Here is a 24,102-nt window from a genome sequence, read left to right on the forward strand (position 1 = left end):
TATTTTAAGAGAAAACCATATGGGTAAAAATAAGCTTGTTGTTCACATACTCTATTAATAATTCAAAAAGATGCATTTATTCTGACTTGCTGCTTACTGTTGCAGAACAGCACACGAAGCAACTTGTTTATAAATCTATTTAAAAACAGCTCTACTTTTGTGAAAATGTGAGGGCTAGCATAAAGCCCTGCAGTCATTTAAATATATTTCACTACAGTTCAACTGTAGTGACAGTAATAAAATTCTTAGCATTCACTCTTACTTTTCAGTTGCCTACTTGTTTGTAACTTGATAATATCCGCCGTTGGATAGGAGAGCATTCCCTGCCACTCAAGGAACATTCGATATGTTCATTTTGAGATTCATCATTTTTCAAAGTCATAACCGAGAAACTCGTAAATGGGCAGCGACTGATTGATAATGTCTGAGAAAAGCAAATGTAAATATATAGATAAAATAAACTGTGAGCAAAGAATAGATTGAAGCCTCAAAGAAGCATAACCATCATCTTGCGGAGTGAGCGCTCCTGCCAGGGCAGCTGAGGGTCACGTCACTCCCACGTACCCCTTCCTCTCTCTGCAGTCGATTCATCGGCTCGGGTCAGAAGAAAGTTACGACACGAGAGCAATATCTGATTAATCACATTTTATCTTTTGCTCTGGTAATTGACATCACAGTGCAGCAGCAAGGGGGTGTAGACCTGCATGCTTAGCAGGAAGGGTGAAACTAAAGGGCAAAAGTGACTGACAAAGTAGCCATAGATACTACCAGAAGAACTTTCTATTTCGGCTAAGTGTGTAAAATATTAAACAAGCCTGCAGATGTGAATGACACGGTAACTCTAACTCAACTCCAACAGCAAATCTAAAATATATCACACTGGTTCTGAGACTTAAACTTTGCAACTGCAGAAAATGTCTGGTGGGTCAGGATGAATACAAAAAATTACAAAGTAGTAAAAAATACTTCAATCTCCCAGATGTACAAGGTCAGAGTCATGGTAGGGCTTTGCCCCGTTTCAAGATAAAGGCCTCATTCTTACAGAATATCATCTTCTCATGAATCTGCTTTAAAATAAATGCTTGTAGACTTTTCAGACTTAATGTTAAGGAATGTTCACCTGCTACAGTTCACTTGAGCCTCGACCAGCAAGGCTAGTGTGGGTTGGTAATGGAGGCTGGTTCGGAGACGCCGTGTGCTTTTCAGCGTAGTCTGTCTCGGCTCTTGAGTCGGAAAAGGTCAAACATCACGTCGATTATGGCTAATTGTCTTCTCAAGCCATTTTAACTGCGCGGTAATGTAATGCTGTTTCCTTTAGCAAGTTAGCTTAGCATACATACGGGACAGAATTTGTTTACAGGCCCTACAGCTTACATGCTAACACAGGATATCTTTCATTGCACAAAATCCAGCAATTTGTTGACTGCTGTTTTATGTAGTGGGGGGGGGGGGGTAAGTACTGACTAATTCTTGGCGGGAAGAACCCCAAGACGTTTCCCCCGACCCACCACTAGAAAATGAGCAGCCTCAACCACCCCTTCTCTTTGCTTTTCCATTCAGCTGAACCCGTCCTCATAGGTCCTCCTCTTTCTTCACCTGGACCATGTTGGAGGAGCAGTCCTGAGTCTCCGACTGCAGAGTCTGGTTCTCGTTGACGAGCATGTTGAACTGCCTGTCGCTGTAATGGGAGAAGTCCTGATTGTACAAGCCAAAGTTGTGATTCACATCCATGTTGAGAAAGGAGGCGTTGGGGTCGGGCACCGGCTCGAAGCCGGAGGACATCGCCGAGGTGATGATGGGGTCGGCGAGGAAGTCCCAAAATTGGGGCGTTTCGAGCAGCTGATTAAAAATCTGGTCGTTGATGATGTTAGGGTCCTGGGCTTCGCTGTAATTCATCTCCTCCAGCACAGGGGCCGCAGACGGGGCGGCGAGTAACCTCTCGTCTGGTGACATCACAGTCTGAGCCTGCGGGAAGTGGAAGGGCTGCTCGGCTGCCGGAGCGCACTCTGCTGTGGGTAAGACACGCTTTGTTACCGAGGGATAAAATACCTGCCGGAAATACTCCAAGATAAAACGACAATCCACTCTCACAGTGGAGAGGCTAACATGGATTTTATTCGTGGGCCAAGGTTTCTACTGATTTTAGTAGCAAATCAAAAATTTTAACTATGCTAACGCTCCGTTCACACAAGCACAAAGCAAAATCCCAGGACCTCGGACTGCCCACATGATAATTATCATTTCACAGTGTTTAAAATCATGTAGCCAGTGAAGCTCTGGGTTTGACAGAAAGCAACATAAAAACCTCACCCGTCATACACGGCTTCTCCACAAAGCTGATGTCAGACTTTATCTTTCTCTTCCTCTTCACCTCATACGGATCTGAAATTGATTAGGTTCTGTCATCAATAAATTGATCTCGTTTTGTGTACGACTACATGCTTATCATCCTCATGTACTTGATGACTGCCATTCTGTGCCGGTACTGACCGGTGTTGTGCGGCAGGTACGTGAAAGTCACCGGCTCGCTTTCCATCTGGTCCGAGAGACGGCGCAGGGTCATGCTGACCTCCACCGCCTCTGTGATGTTCTGGTCCTGGTACGGCGGTGTCTTGAAGACGATGGCGATCTGCCGGTGCACGTCAGTCTGGGCAAACTCGCCGTTTGCCTTCCACGAGCCTCGCCTGAAGATGATCTCGATGTCATCTGTGAATCGTGCAGAGTTGCGTGAATTGACTTGAAAACGGTCAAGAGAGAAAAGGATCATTGCCTTTTTTTATTTTTATTTTTTATTATTATCGTGCTACAAAAAGCACGAAGGAGCACATTTACCACCCGTGATTTTCTGTTGCACAGGACAAGGAAAGTATGTGCCGTTGCTTAATTCTTTGCTTCAGCTCAAGTTCTAATGTTGCGTAATAGGCCCACCTCTGTATGGCTTTAGGCAGAAGGAAAACAGTACAGCTGTACAAGACAGATGCTGTGAAAAAGACCAGGAAAACTAAGAGGACACTGAAAAGTTATTAAGAGAAACACATCCAACTGCAAAACCTGAAAAGAAAGCGGCGCCAACTTCCGGGGTTGATTTAAGACATGACATCATTTAGGCCAAAGATTTTGCAGATTTAATCCCTTCTGAAACCAGTTCAGAGTATTCACCTACGGTACCGCCGAGGAAATATATTTGAGAAATAAGATCCCAGATATAAGTCTTTACTGTGCACAAACGCCCATGTTGGGTTAATTATTGTAGAGCAAACATTTTGAAGTGAGAGGAGTCACATGAGCCTTCCTGACCGCGGTCAGCACTCGGCTGGATGCTGCATGAGCAGAAAGAGGAACTAAATCCCAAACCGCTTTTTCGCCGTTGAAAACCAATGTCCCTTTATCGGTGCAGCGGTTGATTCATCCGGATCAAAATAACATATTTGAAGGTAAATATCTGAATACGACCCGCAGGCGTGAATCAGCGTGACGGCTTCGACCAACCCCGGTGACTCGTGCAGTCACACACACAAAGGGGCAAGAACGTGGAGGCGAACAGCTTTCTCTGGTCGGTGGAGAGAAAGCAGGGAGCAGCCGCTCCTCCAATCAGAGGAGGACGTCGATTTTCAAAACGCTTCTCACTTTACACTATTTATACTGAAGGTTTTTCTTAAGTTACAGTTTAAGCTGTTCGGGTTTGACGGTGACCGAGCGCCGTACTTGATGAGCTGCCAAACGTCCAGTGGCAGTTCGTATGCTGACATCAGCACATGAGACGGGTAGATTCTTCTTCAAAGTGATGCGCCGATGACGGATCTCCTCCCAAATACAACTTATATTCATCATCATTTGAGAGCTCCGGTTCAACTTGGGGACACCCAACCTCTTAAAGTGAATGTGCAGTTGAACGCTCACGCTGTGCATTATCTGGAATCCCTCTATTGCGGCATTTTTAGAAAACAGCGGCGATGAAAACGGCAGGTCTCTAACCTTTCTGCACTTTGTCACACAGCATGTAGATCTCGGCCTTCCCGAAGCAGGATCCTGTGTACTGGTTCAGCTGACTGATTTTCAACTGGGACGTTGTCGTGGCCTCTGAGAAAGGAAAGCAAACACAAATGAGTGAGAATCGGCATTAAGGATGCAGGTTAGCGGTTCTTGGGAGTGTCGTGTATTTGACTCTTACTCTTGTCGTAGATGGGGTTGGACACCACTGGGTTAAGACAGTCCTTCCTGCCGTCCTCCCATTCCAGCTCACATTGGAAACACAGACGCACTACATTCATGTCCATATCTTCGATGCCCTTCGAGTGTCCGGCTGGTGGGCGAACAGACACGCATATTCATGATGGTAGATTCTCCTTTCAAAAAGACGTGATCGCGCTTTGTGAAATGTGTGTTAAAAGCACTCTTACTTTGAAAGGGGTCAATATTTTGGCTTCTTCTTTTCTGAAGGGAAACATCCAGCTCTTTCCTCCTCACACACTGGATACCAAGGTTGGAGAAGCTGTTCAGCAAATAAACATGGTATGGCAAGGCAGACGTGTTTAGAGGCGTCAAAGACAAACAAATAAGTATCAGAAAGTGTCAGAAGAATGCACACCTGTGGCGTCGGTTGGTGTGAGGATTGAACGTGACCACGCAGATCCCGGATCCATTCGGGCAGTCTTTACCCACGAGGCAGTGGGGGTGCGGCCGGTGCGGAGGGTCTTTGGTGACCAAGGAAACGGTGACTGTGACCTTTTTCATGTGTTCAATGTGACCCTGAATCTGGAAACAAGTGCAAGACAACATTTAATTTTTTTTCTAACATGATGCTTCATAGTTTTAGATTCGGCAGTATCATCAGAAATGACAGGAGAAAGCGCATTTCTTTTGGGTATATTTAAGAAAAAACTGACACACATCTATAAATCTACCTGCAGTGATTTTCTAAAGTTTGAAAATATTCCAACATAAACAATAAGAGGTAAAGAGAGTTGGAAGGAATCAATGCCACCAAACAAGATATCAAATGGAAAAAAGCAAAAACCTCCAAATTGAAACTGGTAAGTTCAACTGATCTGAAGCTAATATAAGCCTTGGTGGCAAATTAGGCCGAGTGAGTGTTTAAACAATAAAATTTGGGAGGGAGCAAAAAAAAATTGATTAAATTGTGAATCTGAAAATACCAACGTTCTCTTTGAGACAATATCATCACCTATTTAAAGGTGAAAAGGGTGTGTCAACACACTGGCAGGGGGATAAACCACACTTGGCTGGGAGTTGTGGGGACTTTCTCATCAACCCAGTCGTGCCCACATCCTTTGACTCGATCGAATTGGACGAGATGATGTTCCAAGTGTAAACACCAAGCAAGTTGTAATGAAATGAAGAGATGACAGTTAGCGAGTGAAACCCCCCACGTCTTAAACCACACCCCAGCAAAACGGTAAATGGCTCTACCTCTATCGCCGGCTGTGTCTTGTTGGTTTCGGATCCAGAGGCTCCCAGAATACTTCCGGCAGAACGCCCCTCGCACTCATAGCGAAACCTCATCCCCCTTTCTTTGGGCTCCTCCACCACCACCAGTTTGGGCTTCTCCAGAATCTGTTCCAGCAGCTCCGTGTCCGGTCGACCCTGGGATGAAATGCCACCGAGTGTCTTCAAGGCCAGCAAACACGAAGAGCCCTGGCTGCGGCGAGAGGGGCCGACGTGGGAGGACGCTGTCTGGGAGGGATGAGACATGTCCCTGGAGGAGCACACCTGCTGCAGGGACTGGGGGAATGTGCAGCTTGACTGTTGGGGAGGGGAAAGAAAAGGTAAAATATTTAATCTTTCGTTCATTCATCCAAAGAGACATAATCCATTCATTCTTCCATTCACACTTCACATTGAGACGTTCAACCGTTCACTCGAATGTTTTTGGAATTTGGGAGGAAACCGGAAAATTGGGAGGAGACCCATGCGGAAATGGGGAGAACATGGAGACACCACACGAAGGCCTCCTGTCGGAATCGAACCACAGACCTTCTTGCTACGAGGCGGAAGTGCTTACCGCCGCACCACCAGAGTCAACCTAACTCTTTTTTTAGGAAAGCTTTTTTTAAGATGGCACTTCCTGACAAAATAATATGATTGGGACAACATGGAATGAAAATGATTTTAAATGAAGTTTAACTAGCCAAGCGAGCTACAAAATTAAAGTTTTGATTTTGAAGCGCGGCAGAAATACTCATAACCATCTATTAAAACTGAACAATGGAGGGGGAAAAAAAAAACCCTTCTCCATTTCCCCCGGCGCATGAGCCAGGCGGCTGTCCTCGCCACGAGTGAAACAGATCTGCAAAATCTGAAATCATACAATAAAACGATCATTTCCTAACATGTCTCCGAGTCAAATGCTGATAATTCATATAGATTATCAGACAGTCACCTCAGTAATCCAATCTGTAAGACAACAGGTAATTTCTGCAAACTTACCCTAAACAAAGTCTTCATTTGTATGAAGTTCAGTGAGTTGCCGCACGTCAACAAACAAAATAACATGAAGGTCTGTATGCGTACCGCATGACTCATCGGTTGAGCCCGAGGATGTTATGATGCATCATAGTGGTACCAAAAGTGAACAAGCATGTAACCCATCAAACAAGTTCTCTCTATTATTAGAAATAAATTATTATAGTCATTATTTCGATTCCTTCTCTTGCATAGTTGCCCTTCTGCATTTTTTAATAAACTTGATAACTTTCCCACCCTCCATTCAGAAACACAGTTGAAACACTTGTCTCTCTGCTGCTTTTATTTCTCTGTCTGCGATTCTCAGAATCATCTGTGATTAATGTCTGCACAAATCGCTTCCATATGGTTGAAAAAATGAAACGTATGAGCTGTAGACGTCTCAATTACACATATGTTTTGAATTGGTCTATCTTTAGAGTACTAATTCAACAGATAAGTTATCAAACCTGACGAGAACAAAGAAGCAAAGAAGAAGTTGATAGCCCCTTCCTCACTGTCAAGGAGCAAAGAAGTCTGGGATCCGGTTTTCGCAAAGTCCTGTCGAGCCACAGATGTCTGATGTCAAAGCGCCGCTGTGTGCCGACCAGCGTGAGTCCAGACGTACCACTTTGCTATAAAACTCGGCGGCCAAACAAAAGCTCAGCAGATCGAGGCTACGAACAGGAAACAGAACGAAGGCCGACCAATTGGAGAAACGGTGCCGGCTGAACAATGCAACCTTTTCACCCCTGGCGGGTACGGCCAGTAAACAGAGAGAAGGCAAAATGAAAGTAGGAGTCAGATTACAGAATTTCTATGTGCTGCTCCTCCTCCCCCTTCCTCTTTCCTCCATCTCAGCCTCCACCTACAGAGACTTATGATCCGTGGGTGGGTTTGCCTTTCCGTAAACTATAATTATACATTTAAACACACACTGGTGATGTTAGTACAATCGCGCCTTGAGATAAACGCACGTTTTCATGTGTCCTACACCGTCCGCGCAGATGTCAGCTTCACTGCGGTCTTATCAAATTACAGGATGAGTGCTCTCGTCACTCTTCAACCACGTGCTTGCTTAGAACTGCCTCACAGCTTTGTGCTACGCAAAAAGAAGAAGAAATACTATAACCGCAATTAACCTTCATATAAAAGTTTGGATCAACAGTTTTAGCTGCTTTCTCTGCCTAAAAGTGAACCAAAATCCTGGCAGCAGCTTTTAGTGGCCCATGAAGTCTGTAAGATGGGGGGAGGCTGGAAGATGTTTTTTGCCAGTCAATTCCTGAGAACTGAGTCAAGGACTTTTTGTAAGTGTACTGGAGTACTGTAAACATCAGGCATGCAGCTTGTGATTGTTTGATCATCACTGATTAATTCCCTCATGAAAAATGACAATAATTGTTGCCAAAAGCTCAAACCTCTATGTTTTCCCTGCCTCTTAATGACACTGTATGTGGTGCCGATTTTAAAAGGTGCTGGAATAAAAGTTTCATGTAGGTGTTTTAAAAGATGAGTGTTTTGCAGAATATGACAAAATCATATAAAAATTCAGCTTTTCGATACAACTTTTACAACATTCAGCTTTTTTGGTATCATTTCATGTTGGAGTCATATGTATGAAATTGTGATCATGTTGTGATTTATTCAAAAGAATGTTTGGATTTGTCGGGTGGCATTTGGAACAACAAAATCCACAAATTTTTCATCTATCAATTAATAAAAATTCCCTCAAGGAAACAACTTGTTCATGTTCAGACACAAGGACAGACCAAATGATAAAATACTAATAAAAGAAGGTGGATGAGAGCCTGCGGTGGAACAGCCGTATGGGAGTCTGACTTATTTCTACATTGTGAACAATTTTCTGAGACATGCCAAAGCTCAGAGACGACGGTTTTCCCTGACTCAACATGAAAATACAGTCTGATGTCAAAAGGAAGTGGTCTCTCCTTTGGATGAGCAGCTCTACAATACAGACAGCCAGCTTTTAATCATTATGCCCCTTAAATAGACAAGAGTGACACCATGGCTCACTAAATGGATACCAGGCACAGGCCCCGCTGTTTTAGAAACACCCCTCACCTGGCATGCAGTGCCTCTTGACACAAGCACCGGCTGAGATGACGGTGAGGACGAGGAGGATGAAGAGCATGAGGACGAGGAGGAAGATGTGGAGCTCTGTCGCAGCATCCGGTGGTTCTGGCTGTGCGTCTGGCAGCGTAGGTCTGCGGGAGGAGGCGGCGGCTGCGGGAGGGTGGCGCTTGAATGGTCCCCATACTCCATGATAATCTCTTGAATAAGGTCTGCGGATGAAATATCGAGGATGTGAAACAAGAAGGTTGATCAGAAGCGCTCAAGCATTCAAGACCCGAGTAGGTTTCTGCCGCAGACACTCGCATTCCTTCCTGGTTATTTCTATACTCTCAAAACGTTTTGAACTCAGTGTTGCATGGTCAGTGTGTACTGAGTACACAGGCCTCGGAAAATGTTTGTTTAACCATTGCTATTCAATCTAAACACCTCTGCAATGTTTCTGCCAGGGAAGGAAAGAGGGGGGTTGTGTTTTCTCTCAGGTCCTCTTGTTTGAATGTTAAAGGGTCTCACAAAAACTGTGTTGTTGGAACTTTGCGGAGGGTAAGAAGAGGGTCTGTGTGGTGAGAACGGCTATTTACTCAAGTCTAGACTGGGCGACATCCACTTCCCCTTATCAAAGAAAATGACCCATTTGTCATTGCTTATTTCCCAACTCTTAGGATAATTAGCCTTCTTTTAGACAATATAAATAAATGAAAACGATGACAGACTTTTGATATTATTTTCGTGCTGCAAAATGTACCTCTTGTACATCACGTGAGCCAGAACTACTGTCTCACGTGGTTTCATTTATTTAAATCTCATCCACTGAAATCCTTTGAAAGCAAAGAGAGACAGGACTGAACCGTTAACAGAAAGAGCCCATGATGTTTTCTTTCTCTCTTCCTGTCACAAATCAGGAGAATTTGAAGATGAAGATGAAGATGAGGAAACCCTGGAGGACCGTCCCCTCCTGCTCGGGGTCGCCTCGGGTCACGCACATCACGCCCCGTTACCCGGATGTATCTCAAGGACGCATCGACCGAGACGTGGGTGTCAACTCACCGAAGTCCGAGGGGCCTCGCTCTGCGGGACAGACAGAAAGTAAACAGTCGGTGAGGCGTACAAAGAGGGTGGAGAAGCTACGAGTGGATGATGGGTGTTGGCTCGATCTGCTCTTACAAATCACATGGCGATGATGTCAACACACAAACACACGGCTAGCAAAGCAAAGGCTCACCAGCGGTACCGTTGAAAACGTCCATGTCATGGGGGCTCCTTCAGGACCATAAACACCGGTCGGGGATGCGTCGAGAACCCCAAAAAGGACCTCTCTTTCTTTTCTGTCAAATTCCCTCCCTTCTTCGGAGAGCGGGGCCACCGGGCCGGGAGGTGACTGCCGAGAGAAAACCGACGTGTGCTTCGGCGCTGCGTCGAAGCCGAAAGTGCTCAATGAAGTGAAGTTTCCTGTGCTTGCGTTTCCGCAGTGGCTTCGCTCTGATTGGTCGCGCGGAGATGGAAATCCCCTCTACGTCATCGCGTAGCCCCGCCCCCCTACCCGCCGCAGGTACCTTTACCCAATTTCAATATTCAACATCCTCGGAGAATGCGCTTTCTTCCCCATCTCAAGTAAGTCGGAAAGTGTGACTAAATGGAGTTGCTTAACAGGGTTTCAGTCCGTTCAGGGATTAAATAATAAGTTTAAAGTATTAAACTTTCAGTCAGGAATTCATAACCTGCTTCTGATCTTAAGCCAGCTTTTCCCAACATCATGACGTCTTTCATATTTCTCCTGGTTGCATCATCCGGCTGCAGCTCCCCGTCCCAACACGGAGCCGGGAGAGAGGGTTTTTGTCTTTTTTTTTGTCATGAATGTTTCCTCCTCAGTGTCTGCCGCTGGTATCACACTCTTCAGTAATTTCCCCTAAACTGACAGCTTAGTTGGTAACTGGAGTTTTCAAGGACAGATGATACGCCCTCTGGCGACATGGCAAATAAGCTGGAGAACGGAAAAGGAAAGTGAAAACCTGGGCACTTACAGTAAACCAGAGGAATATCAGAAAATAAGCAAAAGTTAAATACGGGGATCTGTGCAGATGATCCGCGGAGATCATCTTGAATCCTTCGTAGGTGTTCCCAGTCGAAGCCGGTTTATGGTGAAACAATAAATAGTCGACTTGGGCCCTGGCGGCTGTGGAGGTCAGAGATCACAAACTGGCAGGTCCTGCTTCCAAATGAGATTTACAAAAGCAGATTCATGAATCTGATTACATCGACATTGAGAAGACTTGGAATTGCGGCAGACAACTTTGGCACGTTGAGATGTTTTTGAGAGATGCTTCGGTTGAAATACAGTAATCGAACAAATTATGACGGTGTGCACGGTCTTATTGCGAGCGTCTAAGCAGATAATGATACTTTTACCAGCTGAGGATAGCTGGCAGGGGTGGTCGTAGATCAATGACAGCTGCAATTTGAGGGTACGGGGTTTAAATGCTCACAAGCCCTTTGGGTGCAAGTGACGATGCAACGAGATGCCTGCAGGGCACTTGTTAAAAGTGTTAAGAGGACCATTATATGCCAAGAATGGTCCAAAAGTGTTGTAAAACTACAAATGAGATCTACATCCCCAGAGTTTTCATGCAAGATTCACACATTTTGACTGAAATCCGGAGGTATTCTGGATTCTTAACTGGATTTACATTCAGAGTAGAAGTGCTAAATGTCAGCTTTCGTTGGCCTCTTCATAGAAAACGAAATAAATGCGGAATACTTCCTGGCAAAGGCCTTTGGAAACAGAAGAGGTTCATCACAAACTAAACAAATTTGACAAAAGCATTCAAAAAAGGGTAGACTAGAACACATGACATGCATGCTTTTCCTTTTTCTCTCTTATTTTTCAAGTTTCATGCAAAAATATGGAAACCACAATGGTAAATTTTGCCATAAAAATGGAGGAGAGGGGAAAAATAAGCTTTGCGTCGCCATTTTAAACCACACTTAATTTTTACTATAAACATGAATGCTCAAAATTTAATATGTACCAACATGGAACCCTCTGTTTCAAGATTTACAGCTCTCACAGTTTTAAACCAAGACACTGTAATTCTTGCAGCACAACTGGCTGAATGTGAAACATTTGAAAATCTGTAATCCAGCTGGATTGTGGTGGTGTTTGGGGGTTGGAGAGGTGAAATTTGACTTGCAAATCAGATATTGCTAGACAGTTTTGACATCAGTATTATTAACATGACAAGCTGAGATTCTGTACAGTTTGAAAACATACAAAAGAATGAGTCAGTGACTGTAAAACAAAAGTTAAGCAATTGACAATATTAATATATTTATATTAATACCAACAAGGCTGTATTTTTTTTTCTGTTCAAGTTTCGAACGTTAACCATTTCTTTAAAACTGAGGATAGTAGTCACTGTCCTGTGGGTCGTGTCCTGTGGGCTTCATCATCCATTTCTCATGGCTCAGGACATTTCCAGTTTCATCCAGCAACACGGTGCTCACATGGAATGAAAAGAAAAGTTCACAAGGAATCTACACAAAGAACAAAAGTTGCACGTGGCCTTTTTCTTCCTTGTATGAAAAAAAAAAAAAAAAAAAAAAAAATGTAGTGTAACTGCAACCCCTATCCCTGCCAATCTCTACTCCAAGAGACAGTTACCCTCTGGAACTCAAACAGAATACAGTACATCACGTTTTGTTTTACTTCACTTGAACTGCAAAACGAGAGGGCGGGGAACAGAAATAAGAAATTTACCAAGTCTACACTGAATATGATTCTCTGTGGATCCACACAGAAATTAGAGGGAACAGTTGAACTGCATTTTTTTTTTTTTTTTTTTTTTTTGTAAGGGCCCCCATGACGGCTTAAAGACAACTACCCTCCCTGCCTAATCTCCACAAGTCCTCTTCACCCTGGCACTGAGTGCCGGAAGGGGGCAGATAAGGGTGTCGTCTCGCTTAATCGTTCTTCTTCTCCTCCTCTGGCTTGTCTGTGATGGCTGCAGCCGCAGCGGGAGCAGCGTCTGCCCCTTCTGTGTTGCTCTGGATGTGGTCTACGCCGCTGGTGCCAAACTCGTTGACCCTGTTGGGGTCGACCCGATAAATCCAGCGCTGGTAAAGGTAGATGAAGAAGACAACGTCTGCAAGACAGGAGCGGATGTGTTACTCCGCCGGGAGGTTTGAGATGACAGCATTAAAGCAGATTGCATTGATATGTTTAATAAGAACTTCATTTATCCCGAAGGAAATTGTTGTGCCAGAGTTTCAAGTAAAACATAACAATAATAAATAATAGTAGGAAATTGTATAAACAGTATAAAAAAAGGGGGGGAGAATAAGGGAGCTATTGTCAGCTTTCAGATACTTTTATGCCACATATTGACAAAACATGTCTTCTGTCACCACGCCAGATAAGGAAGGAATGTGACAAGGTGAACTTACCTGCAGAAGTTCTCGCTACACTGACCGTCACGCCAAGCACCACATCACATGCCAACAGATTTCTTTCCTCTACTTATCCGTTCTAGCAACTGACTTCTTTTCAAAGCTAAAAAATTCTCAAGTAGAGAACTATCAGCACCTCCCTATCAAAGTGCAAAAACTGGTTTATTCCATTGTCCTGTGACGGAAATAAGTGACAGTGGCACCGAAAGCCACGCTCTGCTACAATCTGCAGAGGATAGGGGTTTCACAAAAGTTGTGCTTCGACATTAAACACAGTGTCATCAGGCAGCTAACAGAAACCAAGTCGAGTGGCATCGACCGATCCAATTTGAAATAAAATGCGGTATTACGCAAGCAAACTTCGGCCTTGGAAGGCACTGGTGTAGATTTATAGCCCCATCACGACCCTCCACCGCAGGTCATCACACGGCTTAGATGGGGCTCCGCTTATAATAGTTGTTTTTGTTGCCATTTCTGACTCATGCAAAAAGTATGACTTCAGCTGGGCAGAGTGATCAGATCTCATTGGGGTTGAAATCAAAAGCCTGTCACATAATATTAAGACACATATGCCAATGCCAGCTGTAAAAGGAGTCGATGTGGTTCTCTGTAAAAGCCACTTGTCGCAGTGGCTCTAGAGGGCTACTTTCTGAATAAGTGTAGCGTGAGAGATGGAACAGTGCCGTTAATCTTGCAGTGGCTCTGTGGTTACAGGAGACATTTGCAAGGCTATGAGTTACAATGATGCCTCCTTGCCTCTAAGCCTGAACAGAGAAGCTGGAAGGGCCAGAATGTAGTCAATAAATCCACGAAGCACAATAACTCAGTACAAGGACGCACTCATCCGCCATCTGAGCCCATCTGTTTTCTTAATGCTCTGCATTTCTTTTTTCTCCTCTGACATTTTCAAGGTTTCAGAACTTATTCCATAACTGTGCTCCTTTCCCACCACAGTCTGAGCCACACAGCATTATATATATATACATATGTATGTATATATGTATATATACACACACACACATAAATATATGTGTGTGTGTGTACATACATATATATATATATATATCTTTTGATTGTATAAACAATTGATAATATTTTTAATGATTTTTACTAAATCCCTGCATAGCTGACCGTCCATTGAGTAAGCCCCACAGGCTTCTCTTGCCCGTCACAGACAGAACTTCACATCTTCTTGCATCTTCATTTACAGTGATCCCTCGCCATAACCCGGTTTACTTTTTTTTTTCGCTACTTCACGGATTTGCATCGTGCATTGTGTTCTGCATTCTGATTGGCTAAAAAGTCACTCTGCTTCTTCTCTACCTGTGCGTCAATAACGTTGCAGTTTAATATGTACATGTACGTAAAACAGCTCGCCAAATTTACATGACGTGCAAATTCTCTTGCAATTTCGAGTTTCTCTAAATACCCATAATGTTGACAAAACGCTCTGGACCGACAAAAGCACCTGCGGCAGGGCCCAAAAGGCAACGACGATGCTATCTATCGCAGATAAAGTTAAACTTCTGGACATGCTAAGGGAAGGTAAAAGCTATGCGGCTGGAGCCCGGCATTACAGAATTAATGAATCTTCCGTTCGTTCCATAATGAAGGAAGAAAAAAACATAAGGACGACAGCAGCAATCTATAATAGAGTATTTAATTGTATAATAATTGTGAAAAAAAAAATAAAGGTTTCTACGTCACGGATTTTGCCTATCACTGGTTCTTTTTGGAACGTAACCCCCACTAAAAACAAGGGTGTACTATACACCGTTCATAGTCCAGTAATTAAAAGAATAAATAAACAAGGGAGAGCATACCGTCTCTGAGGCATCCTATCCTGTACATCATGGGCATCTTGATGACGAAGGCAAAAAGGTCATCAATAAAAGTATTGAGAGCCTTATAAGTGAGCATCCTCCATGGGAGGTGAGCCACAGATTTCATTTTGTAGTTGATGAATAGCTGCGGCGTCATCGTAATGAAACCTAAACAAAAACAGAACGAGGCCAGTTAGATACCGAGCCGTTGTGGCTCACATGCAGTAACATTTCCAGCAATGTGACGGAGCATCCCCCTTGTTAACTCTATTTCTGCTCAGCACATTACCAGGGGCAACTGGGAATTGGATACGTAACCATGATGCAAATATGAAATCATCAGGCGCACTCTGAGTTAGTGATTAACAAACAACAATTGGCAGGACCTCTGGACTTTAAATAAATGATCTGCATAAAGAACACTTCACTGATTCTCGATGACAAATAATAAGAATTCTACAAAAAATTCCGGATCCAAAGAGTGTTGATGTTTTTGTCAACTCTGACTTTGTAGCGGATGCAGACATAGTAATTATGGTTTGGAGGTTATTATAGCTGTGGAAAACTTTTAATGATAGTCTTTTAATGATAATTTCATGCCAAATTACACTGCAAAACACATTAAAAATCCATATTGATTGCATTAGGTTGGAAAAATAATGTTCCTGCCTTTTTTCCATAATTACTTTTTAATGTCGTGATACATCCAAATTTGTGTTCTAACGCTCTGATTTTAACAAGAACAATTTCAAACCAAAAAGTATCAAAAAGTTACAAGATTAGTTGGCGAGTGCTGGAGTAAAGTAAGCCGTCCCATTAACTTACCAAAGGTTAACAAGAAGCCGTAGAGCATGCTGAGCACCCATGAGTACCAGCCTTTGTGTTCTACGTAGAGTAAACTGTAGACAGCATAGCAGCCGAACAGGGGGTACAGGAGCCACGACAAATATTTGAAGGCCATCTGTGCGCAAGAGAGAAAACCAAGTTGTTTTTCTTTTTCCAAAAACAAATCTGTTAAAGGTATCCCGATATGAATGGCCCTTGGTCACCTTTTTTCAAAGCATGAGAAATCATTTATTTGTACGGAGAAGGGGGCATTTCAGAAATGAGTGAAGGAGGGGGGGGGTTCGACTTACATCGTCATAGATTTTGGTTGAAGACTCAACATATGTTGACTTGTCTGTGAAAACTAATCTTGGGAGGATTCCCGCGATTTTGTTTTCTCTGTCCAACTAGAGAAACACAAATATTGATGATGGGTGCCGGAATACATGAGTAGCCACACCTGAACATTGTATGTTTATGTTAAAACAAAGAAACATTTGTAAAAATCTTTTGAACGACACACTGACCGACCGAATATTGTTGGATGTAAAAGGAGAGACTTACTCTGACGTCCATGACCTTGGTAATTTTCCACAGGTCAATAAGGAGGCCTATGAAGACGCTGACCTGCACCACAAAGTTGGTTTCATTGTCCAGTATATAGAGCAACACAACCAGAGACTGGAACACCCCGAAGATGATGGAGCGCACAGACAGGCCTTCCAAAGACTGTCGGCTGTTCCAGAACTGGATATCTGGGGGGGAAAAGAGGCGACGGCGGGTGTTCGGATCATTGGAAAGATGTTGGGGGAAAACAAAAAAAAAAATCTCTGATGGATTCATGTAAGATTACCGTTCTTGAAGGCGAGAAACTCAAAAATACTGTGCACGATGGAGACGACGATGGTGAGCCCCAGGAGGTAGGGGTTTGTTTCCAGGAGGGCCACCTGTACAAAGAAACTTTATGTACGGGTACATAACGGGGCAACGGCAAACCTTTTTTCACTTTGAGAAAACCACACGTGAAACTCAGTTCGCCACGGTCAGACGGTTTCACCGAACGGCATCCCACCTTGACCGAGTCTTGATCTTCGTCAGACTGCTCGTAGGTGTCTTCTGGCAGGAAGCTCCACGGCGAGCGGGCGTTCTGCGCGGCATACAGCTGCCAACGCCACAGTGACAGCGGGCAGTAGTTGAGGCGCAACGGCAGTTTGGTCAGGGTGTCGTTGATGGGATAGTAGTCCTTCTGAAGGTTCCAGTAGTCATTGAAGTACACAATAGGATAGTAGTCCCCACTCACCGCATCGAACTTCACATCTGTCAGTAGAAAGATTCAAAGCACATTAATTGTACATTTTTATCATCATTTAAAGTTAAACAGGATGCTAACCACTCTTCCACTGGCTTATAGATGAATCAAGCACGTCAAAGGGCTACGAGACGTTTACGTTTAACTGAGAACTAATGCAAGATTCACGCACAGGCATGTTGTTTTGCCAACGCTGTGCATCCTGATTCCTTCTTACGGCAATGAAAGCCTGTAATTAATGGCACGAGGGCTTTTTACATTTTCTTTATTCTCTGCTCTCTAGAACTTTGAAAAAAATATTTTTGTCATATTCTTAGCATTGGAAAAGCCCCGGGGTGAATGGAGCTGCTAATTACTGCGTCTGTCGCCGCTACACTTCTATGACCGAAGACAAACATGCCGTTTTTATTTGAGGGCACTTACACTGATCTAGTGGAGGCGGGACGGAGCCTTTGACCCAGGCAGTGTGGTCGTCCACCATGTTGATGGTGAGGTTGGGGTGCCAGTGAGAGATGATTTCCACGGGGCCGTGACTCTCCGCCCGCTGTGAGGAGGAATTCGACGGGACACAAACATCTTAGTCCCTGTCACAACTGATGATTACTATTAAAATACTGGTTTGGGTTTTTTTTTTTTAATCCAACAGGATTCATAGAAAACCGTAGCTAGATTAAGTTTTACATGATTGTAATTAGTTAAATTGTTTTGGGTTATTTTGTATTGGGCTCTTGCAAAATTACCACCAGAGGATACGGATGTATTAGAGGATACAGCAGACCCTCGTTTATCCTGAGGGGGTTACGACCCAGAACCAGCCACGAATAAATAAAATGAAAATCTGCAAAGTAGCGACCTACAGCAGCGACGCTTCTCCCTTGCTTTGACATGTCGAAAAGTTTTTCTACAACAGTTAGCATCGTCCTCCGCCGCTTAGGTTCAGAGCAAGATACTTCAGAAGGTGCAGAACGTTTGGGCGTCATCGTGAGTGGTTGAAATAAATTAAAAACTTTCACAGATAATTTACGCAGACACAACAACGCAGAGTAAAACTACGAGCAGCGATGGTGGGTTAATGTTAAATGGACAAGAAAAGATGCCCAATGCAATACGGTGAGATCGCGAAAGGTGAACCGTGATATGGCCGGAGAATACTGTACAGGTCTTTGCGGATTGATAACCCCTTATTTGGTGAAGATTTCACATCCATTGCACAAAATTACAACCGTTTATAATGAAATAAAAATACAAACCTTTATCATCTCCGGATCTGCTTCTGTCTCTCCTGTAAGCAGATTCTTGGTCTTCAGAAACTTTCTGCGTTTGAATTTGTTCAGCACTGAAAGAGCAAAACAAGTCAGGTTAAACCCTGACAGACGTGCGTGCAATTTTTCTTACGTTGTCTCCGCGGGCACTTACTCCGCGTTGCGTGAACAGTCGCCAGTCTACGGTACTGCCCCTTGCGTTTTGGATCTGGGTGAAATCCGCTTTTAGTGAAGTAGACGTGTATGTACAGAGAACCATTCTGCTGCACCGCCTTCGAGCACAAACGGCACAGAATGCTGGTATGAGTCCAGGGGGGCGGCTTAAACAAATGTCAAGACTTTTGAGCGGATTTTAGCGCAAATGCCGAAATCACTCCCTGAATTTAGTCACACATCTCACATTGTCAGTTTCTCGCTCTCACCTCTGGGATGTCCATCTCCATGTAGTGCTGGTAGCAGCCGTCCCCGTCCTCCCCTGTTGTCCAGTCCCCGTAGACCAGGTCCCTGTGGAACCAGAACAAGGATTCTGTGTTGTTGAAGTCGGAGAACACCTCCTCCTGTGAGACGTAGACGTACAGGTCCTGCGGGCATTGTGGGAAAATAAAAGGTGTTTGTGAAGTTTTCAGGGGCGGAGGAGGCCGAGCGGGGCGAGACAGGGGGGGAGACTGTCTTGCTGCTGAAATGAGGTGTAAAGACCAGCTGGAATTTAATTAATAAGAACAGCAAGCAGCACAGACAGTGGACTGAGGCGTGATAGCAAAGGGTGAGGCGTAATACCATCAGGGTGTCCTTCAGGAAGAGGTTCCTGCTGGGGACTCTGGGTGCCCCGGCCGGCGTGTTGGGGTCAGGGGTGGAAGGGCCTCGACGGAACCAGCTACTAATCGCCCAGATTATAAAAATTCTGAAGAAACACATGACGCAGAGTTAGAAGGTGGGAAGAAAAAAAAAAAGAGAGAGAGAGACAGACTGACAATGAATTGGCTCTCGCTTGCTTTTAAATGGTTCAATACTGTATAAAACTCATAAAGACCATATATGTATTTGGAATCCGAGGACACAAACGAGAACTGCAGGACAGCTAATATCATTAACTGTATCCGGTTTGCTTGCATCTAACTGTGACTTAAACTTTCATGCGTTAAAATAAACCCATTATATGTTAAGTGCAGTGAGAGAAGACTCGTGAGAGGCTGTGTTGCAAGAAAACAAAGAATTGTGAAAGAGTGAGAATTTTACCCAACAACTAATTCATTTCAGATGTGTCCGTTTTCAGGCCCGAGTGTTTCTTGCACACACACCATTTTCAGCGCGGGCTTTGTAGGGCAGCATTTTGGCGCAGCGTTTCATATTCATTAATACTTTACACGGCGCCCTAATTTGCCACTCATCGGACTGATGCAAGATCATCCAGTGAAATTCTCAACAAATCATCACCACATAGCTGTTCTGCTAACCAAGAATGACTCGACATTAGAGTTTGTTCTACTCCATGGCAGACATCAAAACATGAGTTCATTCAAAGTCTGGCAAAAAAAATAGTAGTAGCATTACTTGGCGCATTCTTAACAATTCTATTTGACTTAAATGTCATCTCGGAACTGATTTCTACCAAGACAATCTAATTGCTTTGAATTTTTTCCTTGTAGACACTGTCTTCTAGCATCTGCTCATTTTGACCATGTGTCCGAAGGGATAATTTGCAGATGCAACGGGTAAGTGTTTGACTTTAACTTGTAAATCTGGCACACCCTGTGCTTGGGTTTTGGAAAGCGGGTTAAAAAATACATAGTTAACGCCGCTGGAATTCTTTGGCGAGTTGAGATGCGCCAATTGATTTTGCTTTTATTGCATTTGTAACTTCACGTCTGTCTCTACAGATTGCAGCCGCTGGAAAAGGGAAGAGACGGAAATAAACAGATACACTTTTTAAGAAAATCAAGTTCTTGCTTCACGCAACATAATCAAATGACTATGACAACACTGCTGGTTATAGAAAATAGAATACTAAGGCCTATGGTAGATGTGTTTTTTATTTGTGATCTCAGTTGCTTGATGGAGTACGACGATTAATAAAGAATTTTGAACTATACCTGAAGAGGACTCCTTTAATGACCTGCCATGCATTTGGTGCTTGTTGTTGTTGCTGCTGCTGCTGCTGCTGCTGCTGCTGCTGCTGGGGGTCCTGTGCATTTGCAGCAGTCTGCACTGTTTGGCCACCTGTTGTCGCAGCAGTTCCATTACTGCTCAGCTGGAACCATAAAAATACACACGGTATCGTCACGACGATGATCGACGCAGCAGCATCAACACGTGACGAAGTATGTTGTCGCCCCGGAGCGCAGACGATGGGACTGCAGATGTGTCAGACTCCAAGCCAATGTGAGAACTTCCCTCTTTGAGATGGTGCCGAAAAGATGCGTTGGTGCAGAAGAACTGCTATAGTTAGACAGAGCGCACACTGAAGTGTCTCAGTGAGCGATCGCTGATATACTTAGTCAAACTTAGGAGTGAGCGTGTTGGGTGTTGAATTTGCAGAACTGTAAACTCATGTTTATGTTTGCTGCATAAACTAGCCTGCAAACATGGCCCAACACCACCTTCTCAGGTAGTGGAAGACAATGTGTGTGTGCACACTCTCTCTAAGTTTTAAAAGACAGTAATTCACAGTGACTGGACATGTGAGAATGTCAGTGTTAAGATCTTTTTAAAGATAAGTTACTCATTTCTTATGAGAGCCAGCACCAATCAGCAGCAAGTCATTTTGGCTCCTGTTCCGTGTGGATGTCACAATGAATTTGTAGCCTGTGCGACGGGTTTAGGTTAGGGGGATAAGCAATCAGAATTTGGAAGCGCTCCACTTCGATCAGTCCGAACAAATCCATGTACGTGCACCCGCTTTCTTGGAAGATGTTGTTGGCAGAGCAGCATGACGCAGTTTTGGTGGTCGGATTGCAAGAGTGTGGAGTGAACGGTACAAAACGTCTACAAAACCAGTGGTTCACACATACAACTAGAAGGCAAGATCTTCTCTTTGTAAACGTTCCCTGAATGACCAAAAGTAATGTTACTGTTAAACTAGTATGACAAGTGAGATAGAATAACCGGTTTTAGAATTTGCCTCCCAATGTGACTGCAAACTAATTAGATTTAAGGAAGCAATTTTTTTGACAATGGGTCAATGGATAAGATGGTTTGCTTTAAGATGATGATTAATGCAAAACTGATGGATCTGTAATACCTATTATTGTTGGCCATGTAATTCAAATTACGTATTTAAGATGAAAAGCTAATCAATCAATTATAACTGATAATGACAGATGTTTTAGTCCAAAATGAAATACTTTTGCCTTGACTTTTATGGTCTGGCGAGTTTTTCAATAAAGTCATATAATCGTGAGCAACAGATAAACACATTTGTGTACTTAATCATTTAACCATGTAACTACTTTGCATGTCCATCCGACAGCCTCGCCCCTTTCCCTGACAATGCCAAATTCTATTCAAGTGACACAATGGACAAGCACATGTCAAGTCATGAGACTCCTTCGCTATCTAAACATCTCCTCTCCCCCGCTGTCATCGCTGCAAGGGAAACAAGGGCTTTGCCTTCGGAAGCCAATCCTCCGGGGCAAACTGCTTTTTTTTTCTTTGTGAGACAGGTTACTGTAATTTTCTGGGGTATCAAACAGGAACAGGGTGAACAAGCTGTGAAGTTTTCAAGGTCGGAGACAAGCCAAGGCACCTTCAACATGGACAAAAAAATATTTCAAGAGCCTCACAATGGTGTATAATGTGATATTTCATTCTGACTGCTTTGTTACATTTATTACCAGAGAGACAGATAGCCGTCTACTGGTGGCTTATGTGAGATTTTTCTGTTTGATTATACAGTGGAAAAAAAAAAAAAGGCCAACCACCTACACAGGATGCATAGTAAATACTTCACGCTGAGTTATCCCGCTGTCTGACAGGGAAGGGGCAAAGAGATCTAACGAGTCAATCATACCGCGCTGTTTCAGGTTGTTTTATTATTTACTGTTACAGCCACGGTGACGGTGATGTCTACAGGTAGGAGAATATGAAGCAACCCTACATGTTACACATCCTTCCAATCTGTTCGATAGGTTTCTTTTTCCCAAAAACGATCTGATTTCAAAGACTCCACTCTGCTCGAGCCTCATTGGCCACGTCTTCGTCGGGGACCAAATAACGAACAGTGAAACGTAAAAAAACAGAGTAGACACCTCCGAGTGTCAGGAGAGAAGCCACTTAGTGTCTCCCCGAGATTATCAACCAGGATTATTATAAACTAATTCCACTCCGCTGGGCTTCAATGACAACATCACTGTGTAGTGTGTTTATCCACACCAAGTAAGTCAGTAACAGCACTTTTTAGGGGATGATAATGAAGTAATTTCCAGCCATTGGAATCCCACAGTGAGCGTCCAGTTTCATGAGGACAAATGTATTTCGCGTATATGTCTGTAGGGTGTCCTTGGGGGTCCAGCAAGGGGCCTTAAATAAAATGTGCTATGACTATAAATAAATAAATGAGGATAAAGCCTGCTGCATGATAAAAGCATTTCTATAATGCTGTTAGAATGCTTGGGGAAATTCCTTATTATGACAGCCATAAAAGTTATTTGGGTAAAAGTTATTAATAACTCAACTGTCAAGTTTCCGATGGCAGATTATATCGCACCAAAAATTGACTGATAATTCCAGACCTATTCAAAGAGCAAGTCAACTAAAACAGAGAATCAAAGAGAAATCTATACATAACAAAACATGAATAAAGAGTTTAATAATTTCCTCGTGCTATCTAGGTTGACCAAAGTCAACTCTGGATTGAGGATCTTACTCTGACAATGATTTAACGTAATGGTTCACATAACTCCGAACTAGCTATTACCCATTAAAAGAAACATGTTTTTTTTTTCCAATTTAAGAAAAGGAGCTGCATATTTTCCAAATCAGTCTGGATTATTTGAACGTGTAATTCATCACATGAGCAGCCGGATTAGGCTTTCCTATTGTGCCTTAAATGCGGAGGTGAAAGTGTCAAATCTCGTTGGATTAAGCAGGAAAAAGCCAAATGTCAGGAGTTGATGAATGAGAAGATGTGAGGAACCTGAGGAGCCTCCTCCTTCTTCTCCTCCTCCTCCTCCTCCTCCTCCTCGGCCCGGCTGCGTCGTTCAGGCCTTGTCACGGCTAACTGACACACCGCAACGCTCTCCCCGGGTCTAAATCCAGTTTGTTACCCGTGACGCCCCTCCGTTCCCCCCCGGGTGAGATCGAGCCGTTACCCCGGCTCTCTCCCCGCCGCCTCCCCGGTCCGCACATCCCGCTAGCCGGCAGGGATCTCTCAGCACGCCGCTAGCGACAGGAGGGGGTCGTTTCAAAACCAACCGGCATTGACAACGTCACTCGGGTTCGTCTAACAATCGGCTTTAACGCGAAGAGATCCCGCACTTAACGCCCCCGGCAGACGATAAGCTCTCGTTCTCCTGGAAAGAACACGGGGTTACACCGGAGTGTCACTGATTTTTTACCTCGCCGTTGCTCACGGTAGCTTTGGTTGCTTCGCTCTCCTGCGTCGCCATCTTTCCTTGTCTCCGTCGCGCACACAACCACACCATGGATGCGTTAAGCAAGCCCAATACAGGAAAACCGCTTGTCACGTGACGTGCTTGGGCCCCACCAAAAAACTTTCCCCGTAAACATTAATCAAAAAAAACATTTTTGGAGCAATAACCGCTGTTTATTTTTGGTATATTTGCCCTTTCTGTGCAATTTAAAAAGGTTGAAAAAAACGGCAATTGTTTTATTGCGATTATAGTTGCTAAGGGCTAAACCGGATGTCAGCGGCGGAAGTTTAAACTGCGCC

At 43.8% G+C, this 24,102-nt stretch overlaps 2 protein-coding genes across 5 annotated transcripts; both read right to left on the minus strand.

Moving 5' to 3' along the window:
* Positions 1–630: 630 nt before the first annotated feature.
* On the minus strand, positions 631–9,989 carry relb (RELB proto-oncogene, NF-kB subunit). Of its 4 annotated transcripts, none has more exons than XM_086164687.1 (11): positions 9,776–9,989; positions 9,601–9,621; positions 8,545–8,765; positions 5,431–5,763; positions 4,589–4,755; positions 4,401–4,492; positions 4,172–4,303; positions 3,976–4,080; positions 2,491–2,706; positions 2,311–2,382; positions 631–2,006 (listed from the first exon to the last, which is right to left on the minus strand). In XM_086164687.1, the coding sequence occupies exons 1-11, from the start codon at positions 9,798–9,800 to the stop codon at positions 1,573–1,575; spliced, it is 1,818 nt and encodes a 605-aa protein (XP_086020813.1). In that variant the 5' UTR covers positions 9,801–9,989; the 3' UTR covers positions 631–1,572. The 4 variants fall into 4 exon arrangements, with proteins under 4 accessions (XP_086020813.1, XP_086020811.1, XP_086020814.1 ...); XM_086164685.1 differs by having other exon boundaries at positions 631–2,009; positions 9,776–9,988; XM_086164688.1 differs by lacking the exons at positions 8,545–8,765; positions 9,601–9,621; positions 9,776–9,989 and adding an exon at positions 7,440–7,516 and having other exon boundaries at positions 631–2,009.
* Positions 9,990–11,539: 1,550 nt separating this feature from the next.
* clptm1 (CLPTM1 regulator of GABA type A receptor forward trafficking) lies at positions 11,540–23,927 on the minus strand. The gene is made up of 14 exons (XM_086164029.1): positions 23,768–23,927; positions 20,306–20,463; positions 18,993–19,116; positions 18,638–18,796; positions 18,370–18,487; positions 18,204–18,289; positions 17,377–17,497; positions 16,717–16,961; positions 16,498–16,591; positions 16,209–16,399; positions 15,956–16,051; positions 15,645–15,780; positions 14,820–14,987; positions 11,540–12,692 (listed from the first exon to the last, which is right to left on the minus strand). Exons 1-14 carry the CDS (start codon positions 23,852–23,854, stop codon positions 12,511–12,513), a joined length of 1,965 nt encoding a protein of 654 aa, XP_086020155.1. The 5' UTR covers positions 23,855–23,927; the 3' UTR covers positions 11,540–12,510.
* Between the last annotated feature and the right edge of the window lie 175 nt (positions 23,928–24,102).

This window comes from Fistularia commersonii, chromosome 18, assembly GCF_037954325.1.
Source record: "Fistularia commersonii isolate RoL2024-O1a breed Wild chromosome 18, RoL_Fcom_v1.0, whole genome shotgun sequence".
Lineage (NCBI taxonomy): Eukaryota > Metazoa > Chordata > Actinopteri > Syngnathiformes > Fistulariidae > Fistularia > Fistularia commersonii.